At 51.4% G+C, this 12929-nt stretch overlaps 1 protein-coding gene and 1 long non-coding RNA gene across 4 annotated transcripts in view; one reads left to right on the top strand and one right to left on the bottom strand.

Annotated features, from left to right (window-relative positions):
- Positions 1-12929, top strand: part of TRAPPC12 (trafficking protein particle complex subunit 12) — a 37815-nt gene that overhangs the window by 8249 nt on the left and 16637 nt on the right. For all 3 annotated transcript variants that reach the window (XM_081529247.1, XM_081529258.1, XM_081529266.1), the window contains 2 exons: positions 7216-7332; positions 11524-11637. In XM_081529247.1, coding sequence (XP_081385373.1) covers positions 7216-7332; positions 11524-11637 — 231 coding nt within the window. The remainder of the gene's footprint in view (positions 1-7215; positions 7333-11523; positions 11638-12929) is intronic.
- On the bottom strand, positions 7147-11447 carry LOC145521214 (uncharacterized). Its single transcript, XR_014065234.1, has 4 exons — positions 11280-11447; positions 10874-11154; positions 8972-9064; positions 7147-7969 (listed from the first exon to the last, which is right to left on the bottom strand). It is a non-coding gene; the product is annotated as an uncharacterized LOC145521214 (long non-coding RNA).

The raw sequence follows: 12929 nt of genomic DNA, 5'->3' as shown, positions 1-12929 counted from the left end.
GATGTCACTAGGTTTTCGGAACCCTGGTGATTTCTCTGATTGAAGGTCTTTAAGGTGCCAATCAGAGTCTTAGAAATAGATACGAGCGAGGCAGCTGCATGACAACTCTCGGGAAGTTGTAAACTGTGTGATCGGTTTATTGTAACACCGGAGCTCTGGTAGATGATAAATCCCCTTTCTTCTCCTTTTAGATACGGAAAAATGTGTTTGCTTTACACGCAATGTGCTTTATGTAGAAAGAGTTCTTATACATTCGGTAAAAAAGAAAAAACAGATGGTCTCTCAGTAAATCACAAGATACATAAATCAGTTCAGTTCAGTCACTCAGTCATGTCTGACTCTTTGCAACCCCGTGAATCGCAGCACGCCAGGCCTCCCTGTCCATCACCAACTCCCGGAGTTCACCCAAACCCACGTTCATTGAGTCGGTGATACCCTCCAGCCATATCATCCTCTGTCGTCCCCTTCTCCTCCTGCCCCCAATCCTTCCCAGCATCAGGGTCTTTTCCAATGAGTCAACTCTTCACATCAGGTGGCCAAAGTATTGGAGTTTCAGCTTCAACATCAGTCCTTCCAATGAACACCCAGGATTGATCTCCTTTAGGATGGACTGGTTGGATCTCCTTGCAGTCCAAGGGATTCTCTAGAGTCTTCTCCAACACCACACTTCAAAAGCATCAATTCTTCTGCACTCAGCTTTCTTCACCGTCCAACTCTCACATCCATACATGACCACTGGAAAAACCATAGCCTTGACTAGACGGACCTTTGTTGGCAAAGTAATGTCTCTGCTTTTAAATATGCTATCTAGGTTGGTCAAACCTTCCTTCCAAGGAGTAAGCGTCTTTTTATTTCATGGCTGCAATCACCATCTGCAGTGATTTTGGAGCTCCCAAAAATAAAGTCAGCCACTGTTTCCACTGTTTCCCCATCTATGTGCCATGAAGTGATGGGACCGGATGCCACAATCTTAGTTTTCTGAATGTTGAGCTTTAAGCCAACTTTTTCACTCTCCTCTTTCACTTTCATCAAGAGTCTCTTTAGTTGTTCTTCACTTTCTGCCATAAGGGTGGTGTCATCCGCATATCTGAGGTTATTGATATTTCTCCCAGCAATCTTGATTCCAGCTTGTGCTTCCTCCAGCCCAGCGTTTCTCATGATGTACTCTGCATAGAAGTTAAATAAGCAGGGTGACATTATACAGTCTTGACGTGCTCCTTTCCCAATTTGGAACCAGTCTGTTGTTCCATGTCCAGTTCTGTTGCTTCCTGACCTGCATAGAGATTTCTCAGAAGGCAGGTCAGGTGGTCTGGTATTCCCATCTCTTGAAGAATTTTCCAGTTTATTGTGATCCACACAGTCAAAGGCTTTGGCATAGTCAATAAAGCAGAAATAGATGTTTTTCTGGAATTCTCTTGCTTTTTTATGAGCCAGCAGATATTGGCAATTTGATCTCTGGTTCCTCTGCCTTTTCTAAAACCAACTTGAACATCTGGACGTTCATGGTTCACGTATTGCTGAAGCCTGGCTTGGAGAATTTTAAGCATTACTTTGCTAGCGTGTGAGATGAGTGCAATTGTGCGGTAGTTTGAGCATTCTTTGGCATTGCCTTTCTTTGGGATCGGAATGAAAACTGACCTTTTCCAGTCCTGTGGCCACTGCTGAGTTTTCCATATTTGCTGGCATATCGAGTGCAGCACTTTCACAGCATCATCTTTGAGGATTTGAAATAGCTCAACTGGAATTCCATCACCTCCACTAGCTTTGTTCATAGTGATGCTTTCTAAGGCCCACTTGACTTCATATTCCAGGATGTCTGGCTTTAGGTGAGTGATCACACCATCGTGATCATCTGGGTCGTGAAGATCTTTTTTGTACAGTTCTTCTGTGTATTCTTACCACCTCTTCTTAATATCTTCTGCTTCTGTTAGGTCCCTACCATTTTTGTCCTTTATTGAGCCCATTTTTGCATAAAATGTTCCCTTGGTATCTCTAATTTTTTGAAGAGATCTCTAGTCTTCCCCATTCTATTGTTTTCCTATATTTCTTTGCACTGATCCCTGAGGAAGGCTTTCTTATCTCTCTTTGCTCTTCTTTGGAACTCTGCATTCAGATGGGAATATCTTTCCTTTGCTCCTTTGCTTTTCGCTTCCCTTCTTTTCACAGCTATTTGTAAGGCTTCCTTAGCCAGCCATTTTGCTTTTTTGCATTTCTTTTTCTTGAGTATGGTCTTGATCCCTGTCTCCTATACAATGTCACAAACCTCTGTCCATAGTTCATCAGGCACTCTATCAGATCTAGTCCCTTAAATCTATTTGTCACTTGCACTGTATAATCATAAGGGATTTGATTTAGGTCATACCTGAATGGTCTAGTGGTTTTCTCCACTTTCTTCAATTTCAATCTGAATTTGGCAATAAGGAGTTCATGATCTGAGCCACAGTCTGCTCCCGGTCTTGTTTTTGCTGACTGTATAGAGCTTCTCCATCTTTGGCTGCAAAGAATATAATCAGTCTGATTTCGGTGTTGACCATCTGGTGATGTTCATGTGTAGAGTGTTCTCTTGTGTTGTTGGAAGAGGTTGTTTGCTATGACCAGTGCATTCTCTTTGCAGAACTCTATTCGCCTTTGCCCTGCCTCCTTCTGTACTCCAAGGCCAAATTTGCCTGTTACGCCAGGTATTTCTTGACTTCCAGTCATCAAAGAAGATGAAGTTATTTTCACCGTCTGTTGTCGGAGTTATTTATAACTATTCCGTGTCTGTTAGAATGTGAGGAAATAGCCAGCTTAGGCAGCCCTGAGGGGACTGATAATTTGGCACAAACTTTCTTAAGTTTCAAAATGCATGTCCAAATGTGCATATGCTTTGACCCAGAAATCCCACCCTGAGTAGTTATTTATGAGGAAAGAATCTCTGATGTATGAATAGCCAGCTTTCAGGATGCCCATCAGAGTGAGGTTTATAATTGGAAAGATCTGAAAGCATCTGGGAGTCCATTGTCAGGAAGCTAGATGAATACATTCGCCACATCTCGTGTTTTCAGCGGAATATTTACATATTCGACTGAAAAAATGATGTCATGGCTTCGCAGGTGGCATAGTGATAAAGAACCCTCCTGCCAATGCAGGGGACATAGAGGTAAGGTTCAGTCCCTGGGTCGGCAAGATCCCCTGGAGGAGGGCATGGCAGCCCAGCCCCGTGTTCTTGCCTGGGAAATCTGACGGACAGAGGAGCCTGGCGGGCTACAGTCCATGGGGTCACAGAGTCGGACACGACTTAGCAACTTAGCACACATGCACACGCAAAAATAATGTTACATTCAAATAAGTATTCTTATTTATCGTGAAAAAAATGAAGATCATGTTACAATAAAATACTTCATGAGATTCACATTTTATTGTCAGATTTGGAAGTCCAGATACAATACAGGAAGGCACGTAACATGCCTTACGTGGTAGCTTTTTCATAGGTGTGTGCGCGCGTCCGCCTGATGTGAGCTCAGCTGGCTATGTCTCTGGGGAGTGTGAGTAAAAGTCTCTGAGTCTCTTTGTGACCCCATGGGCTATACAGTCCCTGGAGTTCTCCAGGCCAGAATACTGGAGTGGGTAGCCTTTCCCTTCTCCAGGGGATCTTCCCATCCCAGGGATCGAACCAGAGTCTCCCACATTGCAGGCAGATTCTTTACCAGCTGAGCCGCAAGGGAAGCCCGAGAATAGTGGAGTGGGGAGCCTAGCCCTTCTCCCGCAGATCTTCCTGACCCAGGTCCCTGTGGGGCACTGACATGAAAGCCCGCAGATGTGGACATCCTGTGCGCACTCTCTCTGGAGCATCTGCTTACGAAATGCATCTTCCCCGGGGGCTCGCCGCCCACCAGCCGCTGTGCTGGGCGCCCTCTCCAGCAGCACACGCTGGGCGTGAATTTGCCTTCCCAGGTCTTCTCGGTGAATCGCAGTTACGAGCTCGGAAGTCAGGGGCGTTTGTTGTTCAGCACTGATGCCTTAACCCAGTGGTCCGCAGGGCAATCCCGGGGCCCAGGGCTCCTCGGGTGCGTTTGGGGCCGCACACAGGTGCTTCACTCGGGTCGCCTGATGGCTGGGCTGAGCACGGTGCTTTCGTGGGCCAGAGATGCTGAACGCCCCGCGACGTCCTTCAGTGAAGCACGCCGGTCACTCCTGAGCTGAGAAGCAAAGTGCTGGTGCTTGGTGCTACTTGGACCCAAACTGAATCAAGCATGGAGGCCGTTTCCACCAGCGGGAAGCATGGGGTCTGTGACAGCCCGTCGGGGCTCTGACACTTCCACGTGGCTGATCGTGGAATAAGCAGGGCATTTGGGGGTCAGCCAGGGTCAGGCGCCCGCTGCCAGGACAGGATAGGACCCACCCTGCGGCCAGCCAGGAGACGCTGTGTGTCCTTTCTGCTTCCTTTAAATCCTTAAGCGCTGTCTTCCATCCCTGTTGCAGTTCACAGTGATCGTTTTGGAAACTTCGTGGTAAATCGAAATATGAATTCAGAATAGTTCCTAAAAGGCCTTTGACTTTGCCATGGAACAAACCTGCTGATTGGTTCTTCACCTGTATCTCTTCAGTCGTGTATTATTCTTCAAAGAACTTTTCATAGAAAGAAAAAGTGTGTGGTTTACGCCAGAAATGCTGTGTTTATTTTCCAGAGGAGTTAGATCGGTCCAGCACGTGTGGTAACTCGCTATGCACGCCAGGCTTTTAAGATGTCAACCAAGCGTTTGTTGGATTTACCTGTTCACACGTTCCTCCCCACACCACTGTTACTGTTGCAGCATTACATCAGCTTTCTAAAAATACATTGCAATTTTTCCAAATTGCTCACCTATTGGTACCAAATTAAAAATTCCTTCTTAAGGGAAGAAATGTGGGCAGAGGGGAAGTGTTCCATTGTTTCTTTGTGATGTGACCTCTTAGAGCAGTCTGAGTTAAGGTAGAGGCCACGCAGGTGAGCGTGTAACTCTGCATCCAACCGCAGAAGCTTCAAAAGAGGAGTGTCGGCATTTGTAACCGATCAGAGTCTTGGTGGCCTGTATTCTTGAAGAACTGGATGCAAAGTTGGTGGGGAGATGACTGTTCAGAAATGTTCAGAACCAGGAAAGGATGGAAGTTGGAGACTATTTGTATGAAGGTTGTTCAGTGAGGAGGTGGGGGGGTGGGGGATACACAGACCAGAGGCTGCAGCGAGTCAGTGCCGACAGGGGGTGACGGGGACAGCGGGGGGCCTCGGGGTGCTCTGGCCTCGCAGGGGGCTCTGCAAACCCGCCATCCGGACCCGAGGCCCAGCCTCTCCTCTGCCCAGGTCTGATTCTGCTCCCGCTCCCGGATTTCGCTCCGGGATGCCGCCCCTGGCCCCCACAGTGTGGATGTGACGGGCGTCCCACCCGGGAAGCAGACAGGCGCCGTCACCCCTTTCCTGGTCGTGGCCGGGCACTGTCCTTCCAGCACCGCTGCCTGTGACCAGGCGTCCCTGACAGTAGAGCTTACAGGCCGTGCCTCGTGACTCAGCTGCTCTGAGTTCCACGTGGACTTCGTCCACTAAAACCTCGAAGGTGCCACTGAAGCCATCCGCACACTGCAGGAGTGAAGCAGCCCCGTCCTCTGCACGCGGAGGTCCAGCCCCAGGCTCCTGTCGGCGCAGTCTGCCATGGCCCTGCCCTGGGCACCCCCGAGGGATTGCTGAGCGGAAGGGGTCCGTGGGGTTCTAGGTGGGTCCCCCCCCAGGTGCAGGGAGATAGCTCTCCAGACATCCCAGGGAGGAGGCCACTCGCCTCACTGCGGTGACCGTGGAGGGTCTGCAGCAAAGGCACCAGGACCCCCGTATCAGAACCCCTCCGGCCGAGTGACGCGGCGGGAGCTGGCCTGTGTCAGGACATTTTGTCGTGTCTGTGGGCTTTCAGGGTGGGTGCTGGTCGGCCCCACGGTGCTCCTGTCTCGAGCGTCCTGTGCTGACTCAAATGTTAACTGGCAGAATTGAAAGGGCAGGAGGTGTCTGCACTGGGCTGACTACCGAGGACGCTGCGAGGTCGGAGGACTCAGACCGCTCCTCCACGCTCCGCAGCTTTAAGGGGGAGTCTGCCCTTCCCTGGTTCGCAGGCCCTCTGCTCTGATGCAGCTCTCTGGCTGCTCGGAGGCGCCTGTGTGCAGAGCTTTGTGGAGCCGTGTCCCTGTTCTCTCCTTGTTCTGCCCTCTGATGACCCTCCTGGATCAGTTAGCCCCTTCTGGGGCCTGGCCTTTGAACTATTTCACCTTATTCTCTGGAGGCAGAAACCAGAGCCTTTGCTCCCGCGTGAGGAGGAGGTGCCGCTTGGCCTCTGAGCTCCAGGCTCAGGGCCTGGGACCCCCGCTGCCAGGCTGTGCCCTGCCCCCGGTCAGCAGCAGGAGGCAGCTGAGCCTGCCGGCTGCATGCCCGGCCCACCCCAGCCATGTGGGCAATCACGGGAGAGGAGCCTTGCCTCTGAGCGGAACCGCTTCGCCTTGTTTCCCAGCACAGCGGGAAGGACTCGGGGGCCCTGGGCAGGCGCGGGGCTGCAGGCTCTCCTTGTCACCCCCGTGTCTGCGGTCTGTCCCCGCTCCTCCCTGGTCTCTCCCTGGGCACTGGGCCACGGATGGCACTCCTTCCCGGCCTCACACTTCCAGGCGCCGGGTGCAGGCGGGGCTCACCTGAGGCTGGGCTGGGAGCCCCCTGTGCAGAGTCCTGTGCAGCTGCCCCCTGGCGGGGGGCCCTCCTTGGGCTGGGGTGACGCGGCCCTGGGGGTAGGGCGATGCCCTGGGCCACCACTCACTGGTCTGGCTGAGCCCTGGGAACGCCCAGAAGCCCAGGCCAGTGGGCTGTGGTGTGGGCTGTGGGCAGAGGGCTCAGGCCTGCCTGCCCAGCCGGGGCCCCGCCGTGCGCCGTGCCCCTCCCAGGGGCGGCGTCCCTCGCACTCCACGAGCCCTGGCCCCCTTCAGCGCGCCACGGCCACTGCTGTCTCACCACCTCCTCTCCAGGAGAAACAGGAGCTTTAAACTTCACGTCTTACCAGCGATCGGGGTGCTATAGCATCTGGTTAGTTGCAGCTCAGCTGTACCATAACCGCATTTTAGCCTCCATACACCATTGGGAAAAAAGAAGAAATTTTGGTTAGCTGAGTTTCTGTTAGCTGAGTTTAATTAACATTCTATTGTCCTGACATATTTCTCTTATATTCTTTCCAGGGAGATGCAGTTAAAGACTTAATGCTTCGCTTCCTGGGTGAAAAAGCTGCGGCAAAGAGACAGGTCCTAACCGCCAGCTCAGTGGAACAGTCTTTCGTCGGATTGAAGCAGCTCATTGTAAGTAACAGTGTATTTGATTTTCTGTGTAAGTTCTTCCTCCCTTTATAATATTTTCCCAAGGGCCAATTACTTTGAGTGTCTTATCCTCAGCCCTTGCACAGAAATGGAGTTTTGTTGGATCAGATAACCAGTCCTGAGCAACAGAGAGCATCATATAACATGTGAATTATTTGAAGCAGTATATACTTTGATTAAATATACTTCATCAAAATAACTAGAGTGAAGTAATCACACATTGATTTTCTGAAAGAACTCTGTTTTCTGCACTTGGTGTAGAAGGTTTATTACTAAATTAGCAGACTCCCCAGAAGGGCACACAAAAGCCTTTCTTTATTCATTAGCAAGAGTGAGTGCAGACGCCCTGGCTGAGCCGCGGTCGTGAAGGAGAAGGGGAGACTGACCGCGGGCGCTCTGGCCTGGGAGGGCAATGCTTCCGGGGGCCTGTGAGCCGCTGGAAACCGTCTGCCCACAGCATCTTCCATGATGTTACAAAAGTGCAACTGAACACTTGCTTAGGTAGTTTGCTGACATTTTCACATTAAAGTTTAGTGGTTTTTTTAGTAAATGTAAGTCACATGTTTCATTGCGTTTCTTTCATTGAAGTGATTCTAGAATTCTTTCCATGAACGAGAAGCTTTGGGAAGGAAAGATGAGGAGATACTCAGTTTTTAAAAGGGAGCGGGGAGAGCTCCTCTGTAAGTGTCTGTGTGTCTGTGTGCACCGTCATTTGTTCATGGAGCCACAGGTATGGGGGGTGACCGTGTCCACAGCCGCGTGCGTCTGGTGGAATGACCCTTCTGCCGTGGGGAGCGGCCGCTGTCACTCCCTTTCCGTGGCCTTGAATTGGGGCAGCGTCACGAGCAGCCGGCTGTGTTTGAAGCGTGGCTTGTAACTGTGAGCTCGGACGGTTCACACGAAGCCTCACACAGGCGTTGTCATTAATCCTCAGGCCCTCTTTTTACCTCTTTTCATTATTCTTGGTGTCAGGTATATGCGGTTTAGTTTGATTTATTTTTCTTTTCAACATTGAAAATACTTGAGGCTGGTAGATATATTAACAGTGCTAGCAAGAAGATCTGTTTGCTGCTGCTGCTGCTAAGTCGCTTCAGTCGTGTCCGACTCTGTGCGACCCCATAGACGGCAGCCCACCAGGCCCCGCCGTCCCTGGGATTCTCCAGGCAAGAACACTGGAGTGGGTTGCCATTTCCTTCTCCAGTGCATGAAAGGGAAAAGTGAAAGTGAAGCCGCTCAGTCATGTCCGACTCTTCGCGACCCCATGGACTGTAGCCTACCAGGCTCCTCCGTCCATGGGATTTTCCAGGCGAGAGTACTGGAGTGGGGTGCCATTGCCTTCTCCAGAAGACCTGTTTAAGGTGGGAAATATATTCAAGGAAAGACCTTGCTCTGGTATTTTAATTACGTCCTGAAATAATTGCACTCATCTTTAAGACTAGGAAAGTTTCTCAACGCATTTTCCTAAGTAATGTCAGAGTGTTCCAAGATTGCCATTTACGGGGAAATGAATGTCACGGCCCATGGAGGGGGACATTTTAATCACGTCTGTGGTATCACATGTGACGTTGATGATTGCCTTTGAGTCGCAGGTGGGAACAGTCATGCACACACTGTCAGTTACCTGAGTGATTTTTATCGGACTGTCTCTCCTCTCCTGGAAGTTGGGGGTGTTCAGTTACGTTCAGTCTCTCAAACAGAATCTCTATCTTATTTCCTAGTTTTAAAAAAACAATATTTTGAAATTTAGATCTTTTTTCTCATATATAACTACCTTTAATATCAGAGTTCTGCATGTCATATACAGTAATGAAGAGATTTTCATAAGATTTTCTCCACAGTGCGTAAAGATTAGAAAGATATATTTAGATTCTAGCTTTAAAAAAGTTTTTTCACCAAACATGGAAAAGACCCTGATGCTGGGAAAGATTGAAGGTAGGAGGAGAAGGGGACACAGAGGATGAGATGGTTAGATGGCATGACCGACTCAACGGACATGAGTTTGAGTCAGCTCCGGGAGTTGGTGATGGACAGGGAAGCCTGGGGTGTTGCAGTCCATGGGGCCGCAAAGAGTCAGACACGACTGAGTGACTGAGCTGAATAAATGATTAAAAATAGTAAAATGTACCATGTGAAAAGCCTTATGCTCTTGCTATGATTGTTATACTAAGATGTGTTTTCTATGTTTCAAACCAGACTATTATTAAAAATGAAGCAAAAACCTGCTATCCTAATATTCATTTTTTTTAGTTACTGTAAGTCTTTTAAAAAGTGGCTTCTTCCCTAACTGAAGATAATAAGCAAACGTGTTAATATTCCTATTAGTTTCTTCTTATCGATGACTAAATAAGTCACCACCACCCCCGCCTCGGCCCCGTACTCACAGGTTCCACACACATCTCTACAGCACCCCGATGCGCCATGGCCAAAAACTGGAAGCAGTCAAGGTGCCTTTTGGTGGCACTAGTGGCAAAGAACCGCCTGCCAATGCAGGAGACGTAAGAAATGCAGGTTCGATCCCTGGGTTGGGAAGATCCCCTGGAGAAGGAAATGGCAACCCACTCCAGTGTTCTTGCCGGGAGAATCCCAAGGACAGAGGAGCCTGGTGGGCTACAGTCCCTGGAGTTACAGAGTCAGACAGGACGGAAGCGACCGAGCCGTCAGGCACGCAGGGTGCCTTTCAGCAGGTGAATGGGTGGCGGTGCCTCCCTGATGGTGGACTGTCCCTCAGCACTAACAGGCCTTGACTGTCGGGTCAAGAGGAGCCCTGAGGAACCTGGGGCGCCTTGGGCCGGGGGGTCAGGTGGGGTGCCTTAGGGCATACGGCCAGATAACCGTGGGGCTTGGAGTAAAGCCGCACCAGCATCCTTCCTGATCCAGCTGCACTAGATATGCTGGATGTGTGTGCATGCACACACACAGACACACAAAGACACACACACATGGAAACAAATAGACAGACTTGCACACACACACAAAGACACACACATGGAGACACAAATAGACAGACGCTCACAGACACACAAAGACACACGGAGACACAGACGCTCACACACACACACAGACACACACAGAGACACAAATAGACATGCACACACACAGACACACAAAGACACAAATAGACATGCGCACACACAGACACACAAAGACACAAAGAGTCACAAATACACAGACAGACGTGTACACACACAGACACATATACACAGAGACACGGACACACACAGGAAGACAAGGAAAGAGGGTTCCTCCTCAAGGAGCTGGTCCTGACGGCATCATGAGAAGAAACGTGAGTTCTCACTGAGGAAGCAGGAGGCTGGACGCACTCTCCTGGTGCCCTCAGCTTCTTGTTCTAGAAGCACTTTGCAAGCACAGAATGTCCAGAGCGTGCTTTAAAAAGAACACAGCAGACTAACGTCCGGCTCCCTCTCTGGACCTGAGGTTAAAGGGCCCAGGGTGAATGTTCACCCGCTCTGGCACGCAGACAGCCCCGAGGCCCGGTCTATGCGCTGAGGGCAGCGGGCAGTACCTGTCCTTGGGGACCGCACACCGAGAGTCCACTTCCAGCTTCTTCAGGGGTCGGACGTTCTCTCTGATGGCGTTCTTCCTCCCGTCGGCCTGGTGGCCCTCCTTCCTGCGTCCCTCAGGGCAGGGACGAGCAGCTGAGGCCGAGTCCTTGAGCCCCTGCGCCGGCCTCAGCTGGGCTCCGTGGTTCCAGTCCTGACAGGGAGCTGCGTGTGGACACGCGGCCTGGATCACCTTGTGTCAGCACTGCTCACTGATCATTCTCCATGTTGACAACACAGAATCCTGTTAAACGTTTAAAACCACTACGGTCACATGCAGACCTTAGATACAAATAAATGTATCCAGCGCAGGTTAAAATTAAATGTTCACTGTGGTTTAATTTAAGAAAAATCACAAGATGGCGTTACCTTGCTAAACAGGAAACAGCCTGATGGGTTTGGGGGCAGAGTGGGACTTTTCCAACAAGAGTTTTGCTCCTGGGGTTCTATCAGTGGTTACATTTTAAGGGTTTATCTTTGGCTTGTCTTGAAGGGCGTCTGCGGTTGGTGCCCGTGCAGCCTGCGCGTCTGAGCACCAAGCCAGGGGTGGCCATCCCCATGGTGACCGTCCCCGGGGTGACCGTCCCCGTGGTAACCGTCCCATGTCTTACAGAGCTGCAAGAACTGGCGGGCGGCAGTGGACCTGTGCGGGCGGCTGCTCACGGCCCACGGCCAAGGCTACGGCAAGAGCGGGCTGCCGACCAGCCACACAGCGGACTCCCTGCAGGTACAGCCGCGTCCTCCCTGGGGCTACCATCACCTGGGAATGGTGAAGGCTTCAGTCGTTCACGTGTGGAGAGCAGGCTTCTGAATGGCAGGAAACTTTCCCCTCCGAGGAGAGGGGGCAGCTGCCGAAGTCCTCGAAGCCCGCCGCCCCAGCCGCGGTCTCTCATGCTGTCTCCAGGAACCCTCTCCCCAAGCCAGACCATCCCCCAGGTTCTCCAGGTCCCTCGACAGCTGGTGAGAAGGGACACTGGCTGGAGGAACAGCAGTGTCTGGGCTGTGCTCCTTGACCATGCCCGCGGCCAGGGCAGTCCTCAGCGGACACAGCTTTAGCTGCCGTGGGCCCAGCCCAACTCTCTCCATGGCTGCTCCAAAAGCACCGCCTCCTTGCTGCCCCACCGCTGAGTCCTGCCGCCTGCCCCTGCTTCCAGGCAGCCCCTTGCCCACGGGCCCAGCCTCTCGGTCTGTCCCTTGCCGCGTGGTCTCTTTGAACCTCGTTTCTCCCACCAGTGGGACGAGGCTGACTTGGGTCACCCCCGCGGCCCCAGCAGTTGCCACTGTCTCCAGTCCTGACCTCTCACGTGGCGGCCATCGTTTTCCAGAAGGGACCCGCATTCCGGCCGCTTGGAGCTGGCTGTGCAGCCCCCTGCTCCCATCAGGTGCCCCCAGGTCTCCCCGCTTCCCGGTGGAGAGTCCAGGTCCTTCACCAGTGCCCTCGCCTCCCTTCCCCGCTCTGGCCAGCTTCCCCCCTCCACCATAACCCCAACCCCAGCTGGACTCTGCTCTCCTTCAGGGAGGGAGCGTCTCTTTTTATATCCATTTTTATAAACTTATAGTTATGCAAATTGCTAAGAAAGACTGTTAGTTTGTGAAGTGAGTGAAAGTCACTCAATCATGTCCGGCTCTTTGCAACCCCATGGACTGTACAGTCCATGGAATTCTCCAGGCCAGACTACTGGCGTGGGTGGCCTTTCCCTTCTCCAGGGGATCGTCCCAACCCAGGGATCGAACCCAGGTCTCCCGCGTTGCGGGCGGGTTCTTTACCAGCTGAGCCACCGGGGAGTGTTAGTTTAGCCCTTGTTTAAATCTATTTGAAATCAAGCTCTGATATCAAATTAATGGGCCTCAGGGACTTCCCCGGTCCAGTGGTCCCACATGGCTTGCAGCACAGCCTAAATGAAAGTAAACTGAAAGTTTAAAGAGGCACCTACGTTTTTGAAGAAATCAATAGGGACTGGGCACCTCTGAACCTGCTCTACTCAGGTGCCCGTTGTGTGCCTCATGTCCTGTGCTTTC

Source organism: Giraffa tippelskirchi, chromosome 1, assembly GCF_054371585.1.
Source record: "Giraffa tippelskirchi isolate mGirTip1 chromosome 1, T2T-mGirTip1v1.2.pri, whole genome shotgun sequence".
Lineage (NCBI taxonomy): Eukaryota > Metazoa > Chordata > Mammalia > Artiodactyla > Giraffidae > Giraffa > Giraffa tippelskirchi.
Note: the sequence above shows the minus strand (reverse complement) of the source record. Positions and strands in the feature narration are given on the sequence as shown.